This window comes from Anopheles nili, chromosome 2, assembly GCF_943737925.1.
Source record: "Anopheles nili chromosome 2, idAnoNiliSN_F5_01, whole genome shotgun sequence".
Classification (NCBI taxonomy): Eukaryota; Metazoa; Arthropoda; class Insecta; order Diptera; family Culicidae; genus Anopheles; species Anopheles nili.
Genome location: NC_071291.1, coordinates 11,830,051 through 11,852,519, shown reverse-complemented (window position 1 = coordinate 11,852,519; position 22,469 = coordinate 11,830,051). Strand labels below are relative to the sequence as shown.

Below are 22,469 nucleotides of genomic sequence, written 5' to 3'. Positions count from 1 at the left end.
AACGAAATAGCGCTGGCATTCCACTTATGTTGCCATTTTTGTCTTATCCGAAAGATCTAGAAAAGCAGAAGTTTACACATTAAAAGAAGTTTCTCAAACGCTACAAGTCACACGATTTCAAAATAATCAAACAAGCAAACGAAAAACCTCAACGTCCTATATAATGCGTGTTTTAGTGCTTCTAAACAATTGAGAAAAGCTCATGTTCGTATGTGCAGTGTGCAATTTATAGGGAAAGGAAAGAAATTTGGCAGGGTGATAGACACTCCGTTGTACATAATGGAACCAACCCAAGAGTAAACAAAATGCGTAAAGAAAGATTCAAAGCATACCACACCCTAAACCTTACAAAAAAGGCACCGTTAAAGGCCGTTAAAACAGATAAAAGGTAGGAAAGATAAGTCCAGAAATCGATCTCTTTCTTTACCTCGCCTTCATATATTTGAGGGAATTCCATGTTAATCTCAGACGGTCCATAGAACACAAAAGTAACAACAGTCTGGGGTGTACAGTGAGCAGGCACAGTACGGTGTACTCAGTTCTTGCGTCCACCATAGGTGTAGTTGGTGGCGAAGAGAAAATCGTCCTCATCCATATCACAGTCGAGAAAGTAATCTGATGCAAGTGATGCTGTTGTTGCCGTTGGTTCTGAAAGGAAGTATGCAAAAGTTCGCGAAAGGGTTAACTATCAACTACGGGAAGAAAGGAACAACTCATCTACAGTTGGCTGGAAATGGTGCCTTTTTGCAAGTAAACGTCAGTAACACGAGGAAATTAAGGAATTCAAATGAATGTAGTAATACAGGGGGAGGTGACGAAACAATGGTACCCTATCTGCATGCTGCAACATCGAACGCGCACCACAAATTTGACGCGACTAAAACACAATTTCGCAAATGAACTATTTTTTAAAGCACTAACTCTAAGTTATGAAAACAAAAAACGTTGCAAAAATGTCTCAAAAATTGACAATGAAATTTCAAACAACCGTTTGATTTACAAACTTAATTCACACCTCAAAGGTAAGAGCCCAATTTCGAGTGTCACAACGTAGAAGTTTCCCGTGCAATAATATTCCGACCGCGATGAAGGACGACTACTTTGCTTCGCTTGCAGTTCGTAACGATGCTGTTTGTCGGTTGCTCGCCCATTACGATCGTGGTAAAAATTGCGCCAGCGGAACTTGCACTTTATTGACGAAAAGAAATAAAAGTCAATCAGTTTCCGTTACCCCCGAAGCAGAGTGAAACTTGGGTCACCTGCTTTAGATTGTTGAAGGTATTTTAAAATTGTTGCTGTAACATTTTTTGTGTATTTACCATAAGTTAAGTCTGGCTCTTACCGTGTTGTGGTTGCGATTGCAGTGTTGAGGTATCCGGTTTTCGACTGTTGCCAACGTTGTGCTGTTTCTGAAGTTCCTGAAACAATAATATCATTAGAATCGAACCGCTTTGCCCTGGTTTGGTGTCAATCACTAATCAGCGTACCTGAAATTCCTTGAGATCCTTCATTATCTGATGTACATCGACATCGAGTGGTGAAGGCGCATCTTTAAGTCGGACGCTTCCTCCTGCGCTGGACATGTCTGACTGCATCATTCCTCCTCCAGAATTCAAATTTCCGGCGGGTGGCGCAAATCCGATGACGCCAGGAGAACCCGATGCACCACCGGTCATAAGGTTAATAGAGCTAACCGTGGGTGAATGTTTGGCGAATTTTCCCGATCCCATCATGGGGGTAGTATTCGGCAGTACATCCATCACCCGAACAGGGCTCGAACCAGTGCTACTTCCACTTCCACCATGTGTCTTGCTTTTTCCTGACATCAGGTTTTTGTATTTCTCCTTATTCAACACCGGAAGGTTCGTGGTTCCGGAGCCTGGCGATGATGTCTGTCCGATCGCAGGAAGCAAAGGAGACTTTCCGGAAAGAGGCACATTCGAATGACCAGCCGTTCCGCCCATGCTGTATTCGGCAATGATCTCGATGCTACTATCGCTGTCATCCTCGCGACTGTTCCACCGTGGTCGATCCGGTGTTGGCAATTGTGACTGCTTTTTCTCTACTGGCGACACATTTGCAGAACCCTCTGTTGAAGGCACGCTCGAGCGCTTGAATGCGGCACTGTCTCTGAGGGCATCCGAATTGCTGAATAACGGCGTCTGACTTTGGTCCACCATGTCCAACGAATGACGATGATCCATGGGCTGCTTTTGGCCGGATGGTGGAGGCAGAGGCGGTGAGTTCATGATATTTATAATGCTATGGTCCGAGGTACGCTTTGAGGAAGCATTGGGTGATATGCTAGCACCCGGATGCGACGGTTGGTACGAGTTGCTGGAAGCAGCAATCTTTTCAACATCCATTCCCTTGCCACTGCCGACAGACTTGACGCTCGATGGGGTTGCCGAGCGAGAGGGTGGGCCAACTACATCTGCTGACTTGCTGCTACCGTTCACTGCATTACTACCTAAATGCGACAAATCGATCGTCGTACCAGATGTTGCCAAGGGAGAAGAATGCTGTACCGGTTTCTTGCCAGCATCGCGTGCTCCTGGATTACCCTGACTCTTCGCTAGTGCCTTTTTCCGTCGGTCTAGCTCCTTGTGGAGGTCTTCAAAGCGTATCCAACCTTTCGGCCATAGGGGTAACACTCTATTTCGCAAGTAATCTGTCACGAATTCGTCCTCGGTTTGATTCCGAGGACGCATCAAGCCAAACAGCTCAACTCGAATGCTGTACAGCTCCCAGAGTAACCCACGCATATGCTCATTCCAGGAGAACTTTTTCTTTGGATTTCGTATTTGTGCGCTCGGCAGAGGTGTGTCACTTTTGTCGCCATTTAACTGCACACAGCCCGCTGCGTTCGCTTGTGCCGTAGCCGCCGCGCGCAATTCATTCACCTTGGCACATTCCAACTCGAACTTCGCCACGATAGAAGGCATCACATTGGTGACGGCCTCTTCAAGCCGAGAAAGCACCGATTTCGCCTTACTCTCCAGCTTTCGAATTCGGATTTTTTTCAATTTCAACTGCAACGACTGCCTGCTTATCGAAAGCTCTGCTTCTAGGTGACGGAAAATTGCATTTCTCACGCTAGTTCCGGCCGTCGAGCGAGCGCCATTGTCGATTTGCAACAACAAATCAGCTACTTTACTGTCAAAGTAATTTAACTTTCCTGCGCCCATCACCCGGGCCAGCTCCTTTAATGATTCCACGTCCTTGCGCAGTGCCTCTGGGAGATCATCGGGCAGTTTACATTCCTTCTTCGGCTTCCGCTCCTTCGCAGGCTGCTGTTCAGGTGCTCTCACAACCGGACGTTCATCAGTGGCCACCGTTCCGTTGATCGGACCTGTGGACTGTGTGACTTTCCCCTTAGCAGTGGCTTCTTTTTCGCTATTACTCTCGTGACTACTTTCACTATCGGAATCGATGTCGACCTCGGATCCAGACTCGTTAGAATTTTTATCGCTGCCTGCGCCACCTTCCTCTTCGTCGTATTCATCATCTTCGTCGTCTTCATCGTCTTCTTCATCGTTTTCCTCGTCTTCGTCCTCCTCGTCGCCTCCACCATCACCGTCTTCTTCCGCCTCCGAGCTGGATACTCTACTTGATCCGCTGCTACGGCCCTTCTTTTCTTGTTCCATCTTACGCAGGCTATCGCGCTTTGCACGCAGCATATCCTTGACGGTAGTAGTTTTCACCAACTTTACTCCACTAGCATCCGTTTCTTCCTTCGCGCCATCAACACCAACAGACGAAGAGGTTACCTCCGGTCCGGTACTGTTAGCTGCCTTCGTTTTAACCCCATTAGACTTTTCCTTGCCTTCGACGCTCGGCGGTTTTGCCTTGTCTAAAACATCGGCCCTCGCCGGCACTTGGCCGTTATCCACTATTTTTTGCTTTTTCGCCACGTGTCCATTCAAACGGGACTTTTCATCATCTGGAGCAGCATCCACGCTATCAACGACGACCGACTCCACTTTCGCGCCTTCATCAAGATGTAGCCGCTTTTGTGGCAATTCTGAATTTTCAGCAGATTTTTCCAACGGTTGTTTCGACAATTGCTGGGAAGCCGTACTTTCCGAATGATCCTTTTTCTCGTTAGCTTCCGCGTCATCGTCACTGCTTTCGGAAGTCGTCGAAAGAGCACGTTTTTTCGGTTTCGGCATTCGTAACGCATCTTCGGGACGCTCGAAGTTGGACAGCTGCTTGAATTCCAACTGACCAGAATTTATGTAAAATCCTCCACCAACGGTTTCAATTTCCTGCGGTATTAGTTCATCGTACTGTGGAATAGAGACACAACAAAACGGCATTGAAAACCCAGACTCTTAGAGAAATCAATAAAAAAATTACCGCTTCAGAATTATCGATAAAGGAGTCTTCCTCATCGTAACCGGCACCACGATCGCAATAGTCTAGCTTGGCGGGACGTGCAGATTTGCCTTTCGTGGCGTAGCTTGTTCCGGAACCATACTTCCGCTCTAATTCTCTTGCCATCCGGGCCACATCATTATCAAGCTCCGGATCGGAGAGGAATCCGTTGGTTTCCTCATGTTGTTTTTTCTGGGCCTTTTTGAGCCGTTTCTACAAAGAAGAACATAAACGAAACATAAATATCAAAAACATTCAATCAACTTAACGAGGAAATAGTCTACGCAAAAATGAGAAGAGTACTTATAAAAAATATATACATAAGATTAGAACATTAACGTAGACATTTACACCGATTGACCTAGCTTTCGCTGAACTGTCAAAACGAACTTCTTGCACGGGCGTATATATTGCGCTGTTTTCAATTTTCTTCCCCATCCAAGCATCCGCAAAACGTGAGCAAAAAAAGCGCGAGAATAACCCACGCGAACACGTCAAGTCCAAGCAGCACAAGCGGATCGATTAGAACCGACAAGGACCTAGATTGGGTGGAAGAACCACGCCACCTTTTCTTGGTCCTTCGATCGACAAGTAAAACATCATCGTAAAAGCATCGTAAACGACGAGCTGTAACAACGAACATTCGCATTCGTCTCTCACCATCATCTACATTCTCATGCAGCGGAAAAAAAGAGGAAGAACAGCAAGCAACAAACTCGTACAACGTCAAAAGTACAAATCGTGTCTTCTGCTCTCCTGCAGGAAGGACGAAGGAGCGGTAGGCACACTGCATCTGCACCTGGTCAAAGATGGATGCGCCGGATGGGAAATGTCACATCCGTGAAAACAATGCACAAAAGCTACACATACTAAACGGCCCAAAAGAAAGCGTGAAAACGCACACGCACAAACAACGGGCGCAATGGACCAGTAAAACAAGGGCCAGTTTGCTAACGCTCTCGTGCAAGCTAATTGCATTTTGCACTAATGAAATACGCTGACCGTAAATCCCGGACCGCGTTTCATTGCAACCGAGTATGCGAAGAGGAACACGCCATGATTGCGGCAATTCCCCAGCCTGTTACGATGCATCAACGCCCAATTAAAACAAATTTCGTCGAGTCGAGGATTTGACATAGGGAAAGCGAAAGGACCCACATGGTGTTGGCAGCATCCGCGGTTAAGTTAAGATGGCCACCGTTTTTTCAACTCACCTGCTCTTCGTGGATCATCTTGGAGAAGTTGAACTCGGGAAAGCTTTCGGCGGTCGGTTCGAAAAGGTTCAGCTCGAGCCGGACTGTGCTGTGTTTTTTCGCGGCACCACTGTCACGCTCCCCACGGCCATCTTTGCCCGTCGTCGTTGTGGAATTTCCACTGCTGCCACCGCCACTGAACGCCGTCGAACCACCGCCAAAGGGATTGGGCGCCGAGGACGACTCGAATGCCGCCAGCGCCCCAAATGGGCCACCGCCACCGCCCTTCTTAACCACATCGCCGATGGTCGTAAGGGTGACGCGCTTCACTTCCGACATATTTTCCCAGCCCGCCGCGGCACACACGCACTCTCACTGTTACGCTGGCGCGCGCCGTTTTCGTTCTAACCACCGTGGGGCTCCCTACTCGCATACGGCGCAGGGAAACGAAAGCAGACGGCGAGCTTCTTCGTCGTTTACTTCCTCGTGTGCCTCATTCGATTAGGTTCGCCTGCGTCGATGAGGGTCCAGCCAGCGCCGGTCGTTCCGAATTTTCCGACATTCGCGGTGGGCTGACGTGCGGGAAACGTGGTACGAACGTGGGCTTGGAAACTGGGACGCCGCGAGTTCTAGCAGACAGGAAAAGCCACCACCGCGGGCGATGGAAAACGCAGCACACTGGGCAGACCACACGACCTGGTGTACACTCGTCACTCACACTCACTTGCCAATTGAGGTGCTGCAACACCGCTGCCACACGAAAGGGCAATCACTTCCCGTGCACACAGGGCAGTTCGAATGGTCGAATATTTTATTCGCTATATTCACCGCCATGCAGGGCGTGCGAGAACAAAAAAAACACGACACAGGGCACCTTTTAGATCGAACGCGAGATTAGCGCACGAATTACACTCAAGCTGGGACTGGATTTGCCAATTTTTTGCCAAATTCCCCTAGGAACAACCAACGCAACGCAAACACACACACAGCTCGCACACTTACGGTAATGCACAAACACACAAGCTGCACTGAGCGATACGATCGCGAAATTAGAGCTAAAGGACCGCGAAAGAACTTGATATTAATCAATTGTCCGTTGACGTGCGAATGCGAACAGCATTCTGCAAAACTTCTGGCAACCTTTAGCAACTAGGATGCAGCTGGGGAGAAACACGAGGACGTGAAAATTCACTGCCCTGGAAGTCCGTGAAAATGAGCGTTTACGGCACACGCATTGAAACGAACAAACTATTTTCTTCTTTTTCTTATTCTGCTTCTTTGACTGCTTTTTCGCGCTGCACGTAGCAGATTATATCCATCTATGCGACAGAAATATTACGTATTCTACCATTTGGACACAACGATGCATTAAGAGTAACATTTACCTACATTTTATCTAGCCATTTACAGTCAAAAACAAGTACTATATTGTTTTTTTAACTAGAAAAACGCAGAATTACTTTCCAATAACAATACCGACCAAAACAATTCAGCACACGCACACAAACTCCCTCTGACACAGCTCATGTCAGGTGTAAGACGTCAGTTGACTACCGATTTGTTACCAGTTAGGCGTCTTTATTACTTTATTAAGGGTTCGTTGTCTGTTTAATTTGGTCTTATTCTTTTAAACGTATGTTTTACATCTTTAAAACAATAAATAAAGCATTGTGGTTTTGATTATCATGTTTGTTTATCTGTGCAAAGTTGCATAAGGTTGTTAGAAAAGTCATCTCAACGCTATTCCACTTGGTTGACAAACTCATTATTGTCAAAATGCGCCAAAATCTAATTCGAGCAAGATATGCTCGACTTTTTGAACAAATGCATTATACCCACGTGCACTTTTTGGCAGTTGCATCTATTCTACTATAGTGAGTATGAGTAATCTAAACCAAAAGCCCTAATGAATCAGCCTCTTGTCCATTATCACCAGCTTTATTATTTGCTTTCAAACACCATTCAAAATGATCCACTCGCATTTTGCACCCAGCCCTTTATACACAAATAAATTGATAGGCCAACAAGTCAAAATACAATTTACATTTTATTTGATCGCAATCTTTACACCAAATTCCATGGAGTAACAGCAGCTTCGACACTAATTTGTATAATGGATCGCCAAATCACACCTACGACTCCACAAACATGTTCGAAAAGTATGAGACGTTACTAAACGTTATTTTCAGATCACCGCTACATTTTATGGTCCACCGAAAACGGTCCCATTTCGCGCTCCGTTCAGTTCGTTCAGCGAACCTAGGGGAACCAAAGAAAGAAGCAAACGATTCTAGCATCAAACTCACTGCACGAGCCAGTCGAACTCACGTTCGCTCTCACATTCACGCAACTGCGCCTGCACCGTGGCCACGTAGTCGTCGTACTGCGTCTGGAAGAAATTTCCCGCGTACAGATTGGTGAGCTCGTACTTTCGCGTGAAATTGCGCGTGGAAAAGTACCGCCGTGCCGTTCCGCACACGTTCGTGATCCTCGGCTCCCCGGAAAAGTCCAGCTTCTGCAGGTGTTCGAACACGAGCAGCACGAATCGATGCAGACCTGTACCGCGAGGAGTCACCGCACCGAGATACTCGACAAGGGTTTCACCCCGATCAATGTCGTTTCCAGGAATGTTGCCAACCGCCCAATGGATGAACTCTCGGAAACGCGGATCATCACGCGATGGCACATCCGGATCGGTCATGATGAGCGTGTACAACGCCCGTTCGTTCGAGTTCCACGTGACGACGGGAGGATTTCGGATCTGAGTCGGTGTTAGCCGATTTCCACCTTCCGCCTGACGGCCACTTTTAAATGACACCCGCGCCCAGCAATCAGGCGCCTCATCGATCAGATCTGGAACCACCTCGAACGAGGCGAACGCACGGTACACGTGCGCATCGTTCAGTATATCGGAAGCTCGCGATTCGAGCAGCACTAGGCAAACCAGCAGCAAAGACACACGACGCACCGAGGACATCCTGCCGGCGGTGGTGAACGAACGGTACGAACAGACTGCCATCCGGACGGTGGTGAGATTTTCCTTTTAAACCAACCCCCACTAAGTAGTCGTTGGTGGCGACGACTCCCGAGCGTCGGAATTGTTGCGAAAAACTGGTTCTCCCATATGGGGACTAGAATTTCCCCACGAAAAGTGAACGGTGCAGCAGATGCGTTGCACCGGTTGGTTGCGAATCGATTATCTAACTGCACCGCAGGTCAACGCATTCTGTTGGGGCTTGGGAAATGCGAAAGAAAATGATCATTAGCTGGGAACAATCTCGAACCACCATGCTCGAGGAGCTTAATTAGGGCTTGGAGGGTGATAATGACACTACGAATTTTTTTCTCCTTCCACCAGGACCTTGATGCCAATGAGAGCAGATTTTATTTGAGTGATCGGATGATGTCTTGCTATTTTTTCCTCAATTCGTTGACAAAAAACAGCTTCTTTTCATGTGCTTATCATTCTACTCAGTGCCGGACGACAGTTGGGCGTGCAGGGTCGGTACGTAGTCGTCGTACTGTGCCTGGTAGAAATTCCCAGCAACCAACTCACCCAACCCGTACTCCTTGACGAACTCCCGGTGGCGATAGTTAACGCGATGATTTCGGCTTCGGTTGGAAACCCGCGGTGCCTTCGAGAAATCAATCCGCCCGTTCGGCTGCTCGTACACCAGGAACACGTACCGGTGCAGTCCGGAACCATTCGGAGGTCCTGAACCAACAAACGCGTACATATGGTCGCCCTCATCGACACGCGTACCGGGAATGTTACCCACCAGCCAGTGGCCAATCTCACGAAACTTCGGTTCCTTCCTGTTGGGTGCATCAGGATCCACCATAAAGAGGGTGTAAAACGCGTCCGGATTGGCCGTCCACTCTACGCGCGGCTGATCCTTAACCTGCGTCGGTCGCAGTTCATTGCCCCCGTCAACGGACACACCGCTTGGATAGGAGATCTGAGAAAAAAAAAACGCCACACTTGGAAATTAGGAAAAAAAACACCGAAAGGAAAAGCGTCAACTGAACCGCGGCCGTACCTTTGCGAACTCTTTCGGTGCGACGTCGATCACGTCGGGAATCACTTCATGCTGAGCGAAAACCTGTTGAACGTCGGTCATGTTGGGGCCAGTTGTTGCCGCTGTTGCTGGCGTCGTTACGTCACCGCTGACACTCCGAGCGTTGTCTAGCACCAAACACAGCCACAGCGAGACTAGCACTAGGCACGATGGCCGCGTCATCTTGCACGCTTCCGTAGCACCGCTGCCGGGACGCTTATCTCACACTTCAACTGCCACTTCGGGAGAAGATGCAATGAGCTATCGATGTCGTTTTTTTTTGCTACCTTTTTCGCCCAATCTAGCTTTGCGCTATCTGACAGGCACCACGGGCACGCAGTAAATCTCTACTATGTGCGGCGATAACGACGATCGCGGCCGATTGTTGGGTGAGGGTTGTTTTTTCGGGCGTATATTGCGTGCACCGTCGTGTTGAATCTCACCCGCGATCTGGTCAACGCACACCGCAGTTTGTCGTGGTTTGTGTGAACCGTAGACAGAGGCACGCGATCACGATCGCGATCATTCGATGGTGGCTGTGTTGATACGCGGTTCAGGGTTTCACCTGACCTCAGGCGACAACCTCCCTTACCTATGCTGCCCACGGGGTGAGCTTTCATTAATTTTCAATCAACACGTTGCGAAGCTAACAACCCTAACCATGGTTAAGAGAATGCATAGCTAATCCAAACAAACCACGCGATTAATGAATCAAAAAGTCGCGACGCTTTATTTAACGATCAATTTTATGTAATACCACAAATGGTTGCTGAGCGAAATTTATGAACTAACAGTACCCCTTTAAAAATGCTTTCAATCATCATTTATCACCTAATTTTATGCTACGTTTGTGTTCGCGCGTTTGCCTGCGCGATGGAGTGTGCGTGTGTGTGTGTGTGCCGGAATTAAATGACCCTTTCCACAAACACCGCGTCCGTGGCTCCTTCCCGAAGGAGCAACCATCCCGTGGTTGCTGGCAACAATGAAACGATCCTGCCGCCAGCCGCAACCAGCCCGAAAGTCGCATATTTTTTGTCATCGAACGCCAACTGCCACACCACCAAACACAACCGTTTATCCTTGTCGCTTGCGCACGGCAGTCCGTGCGATGATAATCGTCTTTAGGCTCGCGCAGCATGAAAAAAAAACACCCCTTCTGTAGGCATTTCGCAACCCTTCCACGCGCAAGAAAGGGCCTCTCGCTCTCGGGCAAACTCCATCGAAACTCCGTGCTCCTTTTTTTTTCGCCGCATTATGCTAATCGCTACCTGGTGCTGGTAAGAAGCTTCGTTCTACATAAAAGTGCTGCTCCAGCTTCGATCGTTCGTTGGCCAGTTTCGCACGCACCGCACGGTCCCGCTGCTGTCCTTGTTGTTTACGGGGCAAGGATCCCTTCCAGGACATCCCCGACGTTGCGTCCGATGATTCCTTTCGTATAACGCACACACACACACACACACACACACACACACACACACACACACACACACACACCGCGACGCCGTCAGCCACGCACAGGTGAGCGCACATAAGCCAGCCACTGTCTGCCGGTTTCGCCCTTTTTGCGTACGTTGATTATTTCCATCTCCCGGCTTATGTATCCTTCTCCGTGGCTGACTACTGACGTTCGCACGAGGCCGGTGAATGTCTGTTCTGCTCCTGTCTGCTTTCTTTGTGTGTTGTGCGCGCGTGTGTGTGTGTGTGCCGTTGTACGCAAGCACATCGAACCTCCTGTCTCACCGGTGGCTCGCTTTTCCATCGCTGTCAGTTCGCATGATCACCACGCGTCTCTTTGCTTTATCCTTTTTCTTTCTATTGCGTCGTAACATCGTCGTCCATGCTTTTGAGCCACATCCCGACGATTGCCCCGCAGCATCTGGCGTGGTTTCTCCCAACCGGGGGTCCTTCGAAGATCGAGCCAGAGTTTAACGACCTTTTCTCGCGGCTTGCCCTCCTCCTCTCCTTCCCATCCCACCCCCAGCGGGTGTTCTCAGAAGGCATTCTGAAAGTGACCCAGCTGACGGTACAACTTCGGTACGTAGTCGTCGAACTGCGCTTGGAAAAAGTTGCCCGCCACCGGCAACCCCAGCTCGTACTTCTCCGAAAACCGGTGCGTGGAAAACTTGCCCCGACCCTGGGTGCTTCTGCAAAAAGGACACACCAACACGCCAGCTTGTAAAGTCTGCTGACCTCCAGAAGCACAGGGGCCGTTTGCCGTTCTTACCTGTTCGAAAGCCGCGATTCCTTGAAGTAAATGCGCTCGTTCTGACGGTACAGCAGGAACACGTACCGATGGAGGCCAGTTTTTCGCGGTGGTGCCGCTCCAATGTAATCCGACAGCGTGTCCCCACGGGCCAGCTCAAGCCCGGGAATGTTCACCACCAGCCAATGGTGCCATTCACGGAATTTGGGTGCCGTCCGGCTCGGTGCGTCCGGATCCGTCATGATCAGCGTGTAGAGTGCGTCCGGTTCCGCGTCTGGCCAGCTCACGTCCGGGATTTGCTTCACCTCGGTCGGTGTGAGCACGTTGCCGAGGTTAACACGCAACCCACCGGGGTACACGACGTGCAGCAGGCTGTCCGGTGGCACCGGCACCACATCCGGCACGATCTTGTGGTTGCGCATGTCGCGCACGAAATCCGACATCCTGCCGGAGGCTCGCGAGAATCGCGACTAATCGCTATCGCCCGGTCGTGAGGTGGGTGAGCTGCCGTGGGTGTTCTGGGTTTGTAGGTCGCCCTTAGGACCACTATTTTAACACGACTCCACCACGGAACTATGGACACGGTGGAGCGCTTTGGGGCTTCGGGGGTGGGGGGAGTCTAATTCTAATTAAACACTCCAAACTTCAGCGCCTGTAAACGCTCAGCACCATGCCGACGCGGTGGCGAATGTTCTTTCGACAAAAAGTTTTCATTTTCCGCACTGGAGCGCTGGGTTTTTCCATCGCACGCTACGATTCTTTTGCTTGTTCTTTCCGAAACCCAAACCCGGGCAGGACCGAACAATTGTGACCAACCAGCCCGCTCGATTCGGGCCGATGTGCTGCCCTCGCCGAGGATGTCACTGGCACTGGTGGGTGGGGTCGTCACCGTGCCAACGGGTGGAAACAACGCGTGAAAGTGAACTAGATTGCAACCCCCCGTTTTGGGTGGTTTGGGACCAACCAACCCACCCTCGATGACCTGCCGCACGAAAACAATAAGCAAAATGGCACCGTTCCCGGCGCCGGAACGAGGCGGCTTCGAGGCAACACCATCAGCGCTGGAAGTGCTTCTCTTCCACCTTGGAGCGGTGTGTGCGAGCTTCTCACCTAGGTCCTGGAAACGGGGACACCGAAAGGACACGAACCAACGAGCGGATGGGAGGAGAGAGAAAAAAAAACAAGCAAACGAAGCAGAGGGGTGGTTTTTTTTTCTGACAATTCTCTCTCTTTTTTTTTTTTGCTACATTTTATTGTAACACGGTGATTTTGTGCTGTGGATGGAACCAAAACGTGTTGTGTAGGTGGTGCGGGGACTGCGGGCTCGGTGTGTGTGTGTGTGTGTGTGTGTGTGTGGGAGATCCACCGGGACCGGGAGCAGGAACCAGAAGGAACGAAGGAACCAGGCAGGATGCGACCTTCATGCGTTTACGCGTTGTCCGTGAAGGTGGCGTAAAGCTCCGGGACGTAGTCATCGTACTGTGCCTGATAGAAGTTGCCTGCGATGGGGTTGCCAAGCTGATACGTGCTCGTGAACTGCGCCAACGACCACTTGCCGCGGTTCGGGTTCCTGAGAGGTTCAGAAACGTAGGTTACTCTGAGGGCAGCGGTGACTTTCCCGAAAGCTTACTTACCGGCTGCTTAAAATCGTCTCGTTAAACGCCACACGTCCAGGTTGCTTGTACACGAGAAACACGTACCGATGCAATCCGGTACCTTGTGGAGGACCCGAGCCGACATAATCGGCCAACACCTCACCACCATCGAGGTCCGTTCCGGCCACATTTCCCACCATCCAGTGCTTCCAGCTTCGCATCTCAGGATTACTGCGCGACGGTGCGTCCGGATCAGCCATCAACACCGTGTACAAAGCCTTCGGTTCCACGCCCCAGCAGAGTTTGGGACGGTTTCGCACCTCGGTCGGGGTCAGCTCGTTCCCAAGCGACACCTCAACGCCCGACTCGGCGTACGTCACTTTGATCGTTTGTTCCGGAGCCGTTTCGAGCAGATCCGGTACGATTTCGTTGCGCTCGAACGCTTCCCGGGCTGGGGTGGCTGCTTGGCCAAGGGCCACCACCATTGCGGCCGCCGTCAGCACCCCACTGAGCACGTTCACACGTTGCACCATCACGCGGTTGGTTCGTTCTCACGCACGCACGCACGCACGCACGTGGTATTCCTTTTTCGCAGGCTCGTTGGCGCGAATCGCGAAGAAATCCCTAACGCGTCTTGTTTGAACGCGAGCACAACAAAGACTGAACTGCGACACACTGGAGATGGCCAGACGGCACAAACGAACGGAGAACAGACTGGAGATCCCGTGGGATGGACACACTCACGCGCGTGTGTGTGCCTTAGTCTTCGAGCTTTCGTCTTCTTTCGGCGAGACGTTTCCGTAGGCTTCAAGAGGCCTGTCGAGTTGGGTTGAATTGTTGGGTGCGCGAGCCCTCGATGCGTGAACCGGTTATGTAAAGCACCTTCCAGATGCTCTTTTATATACGTCGCGAATTGCATCGGCAGACACACACACACACACACATGGGGTGTATGAATGAGCGCCTCCCTGCGCGCCTCGATCGATCCATCATCCCTTACCGGTCTACGGAATCGCTTTATAGACGATCAACGCGATCCGATCTTCAAACGGCCCATTGCATGGTGTTGGTGTGAGCCACCGTGAGCCATGTTGGTTGGAAAATCATATGTTCACCGTGTCGGTGACAGTGGCGCACGAACGTTCACGTACGATGATTTCCCGGGTTGTTATCATTAGCCCAAGCCCGGGCTCGGGTCGTGATGCACCGGTAATTGCTTTTTAATGCCAACCGGTGCAGGGGATATCTATGCAAATGGTTGTGTTTGTTTTGCTGATTGCTTTAGCTGAATGCAGCAATGTTTGGGAGGGCTCCATTGAGTTGGCTTGTTGCATCATTTCCCGGTCGCGTTTGAAACGAACGGAAAATTTGATCCATTTGCGGTGGCTTTCACATTGTAGCCCGATCTGAATAAAGATCGTTTTCATTGTGTAGCTCACAGTAAGTGGCACTTTTGAGCGCAAACACGAGCTAGACAAGAATGACCATTTGGCTAGTCATCGTTAGGAGAATGCAGATGACTACCGAAATGATACGAGATAGTGAAGCTGAATGGGTGTGCTTATAGTCGACCGTTCGCAGGGGTTGATAATTGATTGGTGGTTCGTTTGCTTATACCCTGTCATGATAGTGACAGTCGGAAGCCATTCTGCGTGATATGTTGGCTATCAGTTGACTCCACATTCACATAGGGAAACATGTAGCACATGAAACTATACAAAATTCCAACCATTCAAAGGGGGTTTAATTTAATTAATTAATTTTAACTTCATTTAACCTTCACTGTTTCTTTCGATTTGCAGTTCCCTTTTCAAACACGTTCGTTTGATAGATAAAATTGTAATAGAAAGCGTGTTGCAGAAAATAGTCGTTAAAGAAACAAACACACAGTCATGTATCCCGTTTACTTCGTGGTCGTTTATTTAAAAAAAAGTATTATTCTTCAAATTTCCACCGGTGTGACGCACGTGTCCCGATTCGGCCGTTACCTTCTGCGATAAATGCCGTGCCCAGGTCGCGAGCACGCTGCAAATGAGTCCGTTCGTCGGCCACCTGAATAAGGATGTCGGCCACCGTAACTATGTGTTAGAATCTTTAAAATCGATCGATCTACTGCGCTTTCGCTTTCGCAACCTCTCGCGGTTCGAATCCGGCTGTCCGGGGTGAACCGATAATAATTATGATAAAAATTAAGTACATCTACTACCTTTGTTATTGTTCTAGGGAAAGGGATTCTAAGGGACATCAGATCAAAGTGAGACATGGACGGATAGGAGGGTTAACATAATGATACATACGAAGGGAAGGCCAAAATCATACCACCACACCGGGCTCAAATTTCGATCGCCCACAATTCGGGCAATTGGACGAAACAAGAGTCGTCAAAATGAAGATAAAATTAAATTAACTAGCACTTTTACATTGACGCGGTTTTGGGGGCAAAATGGAAACCGCATCCGTTGACCTTCGCCTAGGCGTGCTTGCCGTTCCGACCGGAAGTGTCCTTTTTCCTGAACAGCGACTGGCAGTTGAGCAGGAAGACGAACATCGTGAGAGCGAAGAACACGATGCAGGTTAGCAGCAAACCGAGCACGGTCGAAGTGTACATGTCGGTCGTGTCCAGCACGTGATCCCGCTGCAGTAGTTGATGGTCGGCCAGGACGATGGTACCATTCGGTGGAGGGCACGGCTGCTGCACGATGATCTCGGTGTATTGCACCTGCAGATGAGACGTTCGCGTTAGTCAAGGAGTCGTCGTCGATGAGAGCAAGCTTTTGGATCAAGTGATGAAGTCACTTACCTGCTTGTTTCGGCACTGCTGCTGGCTGGTGATGCTCGCCAGCGTGTCCGCACTGAACTCGTTTTCGGTGAGCAGAGGCGTAAGCCATTTCTGTGGGGTCACCAGTTCGACCCACCGTAGGTAATCGGGTACGTTTGCGACGTGAAGAGCGAATCCGCCGGCAGCTGCCATCAGCAGAAGCACGAGCGTGGTGACTATCGAAGCTGACACGCCGCACGGGATCAGGTGCGCGATGAACAGCACGACCGTTTGTATGGCCATTAGGTAGAGCAGCATGTAACCTGTTTTTGAGTTGAGATGTTTTGTTAGTGAGCAATTGTAGACATCATCTTAAGGATCAATCATTGTGGAGATCAATCTGACCGATGTTGCTTCTGCGCTAAACAATTTTCCTTGCCATCTACTGGCGTACTAAATTTACTACTCCTAGACTGATAGTTTAAGAAGTATTCATGTTCAATCTTAAAGTTTTTGAACTACGTTATTAAAACGGCATGGATGCTGGAATCAAAGCAAGCCAGTTTCCCAGGAACATAAGCATTGGATTCACATTGTAATAAGATTTGAGCATTGTAATAAGAATATAAGAACTATTATCAAAAACAACTTCCTTGAGTTATCAAAAACTAATCTCAAACACCTGAGTAAAAAATTGAGCAAGTTCAAAGCATCCAGATGTTCAAGGATTAACAGATTACTACTAGAGCAGCATAGCTTTTATGCGGTCAGAATTGCTCCACATAGATCATTTCGTTATAACCGTACCCATGTACAAGTAGATGCCGGTATCGTTGTTGCTCGTGTACGAGTAGAGACCGGCCATGCTGTGGGCGGGCAGCAGATACGCCAACCAGATGCACAAGCTCGGCATCACGCTCAGCGTGCTCTGGATCAGCAGGTACAGGAAACGCCCGTACAGTCCCAACTGGAGATCTTTCTCCGCGTGCAACCGGTCTTCCTGGACGTCTCGGATCTGTAGAAGCAGTAGTGGCCACAGAGCGACCATCATCATGCAGTGGTGGTAGCTGTAACGAGTTTGAGATCCGATTAGCAGTGAGCAAACGGATGTAGATGCTGATCAGGTGATCAGGTGACTTACCCAAGACGATCGTTCAAGTTGAGCTGGGGATCAGAAGCCGGTACGTCCCAGAAGATGCAACCGATGAACAGTGACAGGACGGCAGCCAGGATCAATCGGCTTATCCAGGTGAGCAGTGAACCCGGTTGCTTGTACGTCATATACCTACAAGGTAGAAACAGTGTGTTTAGTTATCGAGCTTGGTTCCCGGACGAGGAATGGACCTACCTCTTAGCGAGGGCATGGATCTGTGAGAAGAACCCAGCACTACGTGTGGGTTCGGGCAGGTTCGTAACAGGTGCAGCCAACGGTGGCTCAGCATTCACGTGATCCCACGAGTTAGCAAGTGACTCGATGCGAGCAGACGACTCCAGCAACGCTGCCGCAGACAGATCGTCGAGTGTGACCAGATCCAGATAGTAGTCGGCGGGGTTCTTGAACGGTGGACACGGATACCCAAGCTGACCCATATGTCGCGGCAGATCCGCTCTACTGCCTGAGTATACTGTACGACCACCTGACAGCAGCAGTACACCTGAGCACATCGACAGGATCTCGAAGGTGGGCGGCTGTAGTGTCATCAGCACAATCCGACCCGCACTGCACCACTGCCGCAGGTACTCCACGAGGAAGAACGTATCGAAGATGTCCATGTTGATGGTGGTCTGATCGAGCAGCAGGATCGAGGCTTGCGTCAGCAGCTGGCAAGCCACATTCAGTCTTTGCTTCTCGGAGTGCGTCAACCGGGACACGTTTGCCGAACGAACCGCCGTCAAACCGAGGTCCTCCACCAGAATGTCGATGCGCTCTTTCAGGTCGGCTCGATCGTACGGACCACGTAAGGCCGCCGCGAATGACAGTGTACTCTGAACGCTCATACGTGGGTCTAGTGGAGCTGCACCAAGTGCCGGAACGTACCCACACAGCTGGCGCAGGATACGTCGGTTAACCTGCTGTCCGTTTACCAGGATCTCACCACCAAGGCGTTGACGAACGCCGGCCAACGCTTCCACCAGAGCTGTGCCTTCACGTTGAGCCGTAGCCATAATCGCGAACAGATCACCTGCCTTCGCCTGCAGTGACACTCCACGCAGACCTGGCAGTACGTCTAGACAATGTACCTGGATGTTGGGGTACACGAGACCTGCCATCGAGTGTCGCCGGCTTTGGGTCGCGTATAGTGCGTCCTCTGGATAGAGACGTGTCTCGCCGTACGTCGGTGAGTCGTCGTAGTCCCATTCGGCCAACAGATCGGCCTCACTCTGCGAGCGTAGGTTGTGATGGCGCAGGTTGGTCGCGTACGGGTTGTAGACGTGTGTGCCCGCTATGCTGGCTCGGCTATTTGCCTGCTTGAGTGCGGCCAGTGGGATGCCCTGAGCGCGAGAACTCGGTCGTGACGTACCAGTGGCTCCAATCGCCCGAAAGTCCGACTCACTGCGGTACTTCCTGCAACACGAGAAACAAAAGCCATGAGGACACGGAGACATTGATGATGAAGTCTAGCTTACCTGAGGTTGGCCGGTACACGACCACGGTTCGTTTCATTGTCGCTACTGTCGTATCCCGATGATCCAGGACCAGGTCCAGTACTGTCTCGGTAGCCCCGGTTAACGCGGCCTCGTCCATTCGCCTTGGCTGACGCACGTCCTGGACGTCCGTTTGCCATCGGTTGGCCACCGTTTGGTGGGAAAACGCGTGGTAAGCCGAACTTGAGGTAGGTGTACATGTTCGAGTTGATCGGGTTCTGCTTGGGGCCATAGCGTGGGTGGTTCAAGATGGCCGTGTCTCGCTGGTGGTACTGAGAGCCGTACGGTTTGGGTGATTTATCCGACGAACCGAGGGCCGAGTCGGCAAAGTCTGAGTTCAGATTTTGGCTGTGTGAAAATGATCCAAAGCATGATCGATTAATGGTGAATAATTTGGTATTTCCAAGGATTGTTCCAAGCATCAAAGCCTCAAAGTTACTGACAATGACTGGCAAAAGGTGACATTTAAACACCGTGCGCCTCGCTGTCAGTGTCGAGTTCTGGGCTGAAGGCATTCTACAATCCGAAACCGTCGTTAGTTGAGCTGCAGGAGTTTCGCAACAATAAAGTTTAAAAGTTCGAGCAACACGCCATAAACCAATGTAGGCATGTCGGCCAGTAAGTTGAAGGTTCTGGCGCCAAAACACCCCCAAAATGTCTCCGCGGAGCCATTTCACGGGCTCGAACCCAACAAAGCCCCACCGCCTAAGCACACGTCGCAGCTCATTGTGGCTAATTGCAGCTGTACATTCCAACGGCACTGCCCTCGGTGCTCAGTGCGGTTGCACAATTTCGCGCTCCGAGGCGTAGGGCGCGTGCAGCCATCGTCCGTGGGTCTCATGTGGCACCGTTACACCTCGGGCGTCGGTGTTTGTCGAAGGTCGCGCCAACGTGAGCCAAAAAGCCAGCAGGAGCTCTGTTGGTTGCGTTCGTTGCGACGGAAATGCGACAAACTCCCGGCTTTCGTTTGGTTTCGCAACCCCGCAACCAGGTCTCGGCGTCAAGGTTAGGTCGATTCAGGGTGCCTTTGGGCGTGCAAACGCCGTAAGATTGGCGCAATCGATCGAACCACCCGCGGGCGGGTGACAATCGATCGAGCCCGTTATGGTTCTCCTGCGCGCAGAATGTTCGCAATCGAGACGAGGCGATTGATCGGGCCGGGTGAAAAAATGTGGTAACGCAGAAACAACAACGGCAGAAAAAAAAAACCAACACCATACCATACGAAAGCCCTTGCCAGCTTGATTTTTCCCCAAATTGGGCTCCATCGGTGTCTTAGAGGAGCGGTCTTTCAGGCTCGGCCGTTCGACCGGCGAGATCGACCCAAATCAGGTCAATCTAACCGCTCACCGAATCGATTAAGCCCGACTACCACACCTAGCGCGTGTCGATTTTCCACCGTGTGAGGTTGGGAAAAAAATGGAGCGTCGTTGCGTTTGGGGGCCAAAGAATTCGTGCCTCGAACTGACGCAATCGGATTCGATCCGAGCGGGTCCGGATTGCGTGTCGGTATCAGGAACGGACGATTTTCTAGCGTCGAGTAATGATGCAAGGAATGATGCTTCCGAAAATAACTGCTGGTGCCAGAGGAAATTGGCCCTCCAGGCGATGGAAACGGATCGGATCGGCCAGTTAATAATAGTTGCATGATCTACTTAGAAAGATCTAACGAGTGGCTTCGTTACCGTGTAAAACATACTGCATTGTGGATGGTTTTCATCAATATTAAGGCTAGGAATTTGTTCATGATGAGTTTTGGTTAGTACCAGAGAACCTGTGCAGTGTAGAACTTTTCTCTAAAGAACTATATTCAGCAACAAAGATCTATATACAGCAACAAGAAATCTATATAGTTGCGCAAACATAATTTTAAACACTTTTGTCATTCAGATCATACGATCGAGTAATGTCTGATGGAAGATCAAATAAAGCATGACATACTTGAGGATGGGATTTTGATAACTTTTCTGTGAATCACCAACATGAAAAAAACCGTATCTCAATTTCAATTGCGTTTTTCGTCACCATTGCTGCCATTTCCTCTGTGTTCTCTCGTAAAGCTCAATACCCTATTCCGTAGTTTCTCGAAAGCTTCCCAACTCGCAGTCTCTTACCGATAGATGGACCAAGCGTGCAGATCATCCGTTGCCCCCGGTGGAAGCGTACCGTGCATCCCGTGCGGCATCGAGTACCGGCGATCTTCGCGCTGCTGTTGCTGCTGCTGCTGCTTGGCTGTGCTCATTTTGCGCAGTTCCATACCATGCAGGTACCCAGGTGGATCTGAAACGAGTGGAAACGAAAAAAGAAGCCCCCATTTGGCGGTGAGAAAAAGGCCGAAAAAGCGTTTTCGTGGAAGTTAAGGTTTCTCTCCGTTTCGGCACCGCCACGGCTGCAAATATTATCTCTAGCTTTAGAGTCTCCCGATCGTCACCGAGACACGTTGGTCTAATGGCTAATGGTTCAAGTGAGTGGCGTCACCTATCGCAGAACGCCTGCAGATCATGCGACTGAGCACCTTCCCAGGGCCACAGGCAGGCGTTCACATCATGCATCGTAATGAGAGCTTCATCTCCGGTTCCGGTTCGACCTCAACGGCCCGGTGGGTGGGCCCTACTCCCTTCGACTTTAATGGACTCTCCGCCCATGCCGACTCGGTGATATTAAGTGCGCCATCGCACCATTAGCCGACGAATTGACATTCCTTTCGGTCGGTTTCATCACACCGTTTGATCTCGGGTTTCTTTCGACGCAATCTGACTTTATTTATCTTAGCTCGAGCTCGCGCACACAGCGATCGCCTCCCGGGCTCGACCCCAGGTGGGGTTTATTTCGTCAATTGCTTATCAATAAATCATAACCGACCGGCCGGCGAAGGGTTACGAAATGAGGCGGTTCAAGCTGTCAGCTGGAAAAGCGGCTCAGTTGCGCAATGTTACTCGAGTGTGCTGACGTGCGATAGCTCGAATAAAATGCAAGCCCACTCGCCATCATTCGTCTTCTGCACGAATAGCTTCACAAAGGAAGCTGAAGGAGTGCGATCAAATGCAACACCCACAGACCCGAAGACGGCAGGAAATGGGCTCGGGATGGCATGCATGACTGCGGTGGTGCAGTTGGGATCGACACGATGCAACCGAACCGACCGCAAACAATAGGGAAACGTAACAAAAGCACACCACAAACATCAACCCGCTCAACACCCAACCCAGGTGTCGATCGCGATCGCGTTTGTGGTGATCCTTATTCTTTCGCGCTTCACGAGCAGCGTTACTTTCTTGCCGAATGCGCTGGTGTCGATCAACTTTCACCTAGCCCAGGGTAGCCCATTCTTCGAGTTTTTCATTGCCGGAAGGTCTGATACCGGTGGCAGTGATTAATCGGCTAGAGAGTGTGCCTATCACTGGGAGAGTTTTCGAACCCACCTGAAGCTCGTTTGGTGTTTAGTTGCTTTTATGTTACAATTGAAGTTGATTGAGATGCGTGCCATTTAGGTGTTTAGTATGATATATTATTGTTAAGATAAATTAAATAAAAAATTTATAAGAGATTCTCAAAATCGTGGAAATTCATTTTATTTGAAAAAGAGTCATAATAAACGATCTATACTTTTCCATATACCGTTTCGATGTATAAAGAAGC

The 22,469-nt window shown here is 50.1% G+C and overlaps 6 protein-coding genes across 6 annotated transcripts; all 6 read right to left on the bottom strand.

Moving 5' to 3' along the window:
- Window positions 1-535: 535 nt before the first annotated feature.
- On the bottom strand, window positions 536-5,909 carry LOC128731926 (ubinuclein-2). Its single transcript, XM_053825084.1, has 5 exons — window positions 5,592-5,909; window positions 4,360-4,590; window positions 1,488-4,289; window positions 1,343-1,409; window positions 536-648 (listed from the first exon to the last, which is right to left on the bottom strand). Exons 1-5 carry the CDS (start codon window positions 5,907-5,909, stop codon window positions 536-538), a joined length of 3,531 nt encoding a protein of 1,176 aa, XP_053681059.1.
- Window positions 5,910-7,773: 1,864 nt separating this feature from the next.
- LOC128720792 (protein D3-like) lies at window positions 7,774-8,547 on the bottom strand. Its single transcript, XM_053814486.1, has 2 exons — window positions 7,899-8,547; window positions 7,774-7,829 (listed from the first exon to the last, which is right to left on the bottom strand). Exons 1-2 carry the CDS (start codon window positions 8,545-8,547, stop codon window positions 7,774-7,776), a joined length of 705 nt encoding a protein of 234 aa, XP_053670461.1.
- Window positions 8,548-8,974: 427 nt separating this feature from the next.
- On the bottom strand, window positions 8,975-9,811 carry LOC128731145 (protein D3-like). Its single transcript, XM_053824243.1, has 2 exons — window positions 9,611-9,811; window positions 8,975-9,529 (listed from the first exon to the last, which is right to left on the bottom strand). The coding sequence occupies exons 1-2, from the start codon at window positions 9,809-9,811 to the stop codon at window positions 9,038-9,040; spliced, it is 693 nt and encodes a 230-aa protein (XP_053680218.1). The 3' UTR covers window positions 8,975-9,037.
- A 1,807-nt stretch (window positions 9,812-11,618) lies between these two features.
- Window positions 11,619-12,280, bottom strand: LOC128722212 (protein D2-like). The gene is made up of 2 exons (XM_053816066.1): window positions 11,853-12,280; window positions 11,619-11,772 (listed from the first exon to the last, which is right to left on the bottom strand). Exons 1-2 carry the CDS (start codon window positions 12,272-12,274, stop codon window positions 11,619-11,621), a joined length of 576 nt encoding a protein of 191 aa, XP_053672041.1. The 5' UTR covers window positions 12,275-12,280.
- Window positions 12,281-13,168: 888 nt separating this feature from the next.
- On the bottom strand, window positions 13,169-14,169 carry LOC128731962 (protein D3-like). The gene is made up of 2 exons (XM_053825122.1): window positions 13,466-14,169; window positions 13,169-13,401 (listed from the first exon to the last, which is right to left on the bottom strand). The coding sequence occupies exons 1-2, from the start codon at window positions 13,957-13,959 to the stop codon at window positions 13,260-13,262; spliced, it is 636 nt and encodes a 211-aa protein (XP_053681097.1). The 5' UTR covers window positions 13,960-14,169; the 3' UTR covers window positions 13,169-13,259.
- A 1,161-nt stretch (window positions 14,170-15,330) lies between these two features.
- Window positions 15,331-21,087, bottom strand: LOC128730956 (ATP-binding cassette sub-family G member 5). The gene is made up of 7 exons (XM_053824048.1): window positions 20,945-21,087; window positions 18,813-19,178; window positions 17,533-18,750; window positions 17,326-17,469; window positions 16,992-17,251; window positions 16,227-16,507; window positions 15,331-16,145 (listed from the first exon to the last, which is right to left on the bottom strand). Exons 1-7 carry the CDS (start codon window positions 21,085-21,087, stop codon window positions 15,897-15,899), a joined length of 2,661 nt encoding a protein of 886 aa, XP_053680023.1. The 3' UTR covers window positions 15,331-15,896.
- Window positions 21,088-22,469: the final 1,382 nt, after the last annotated feature.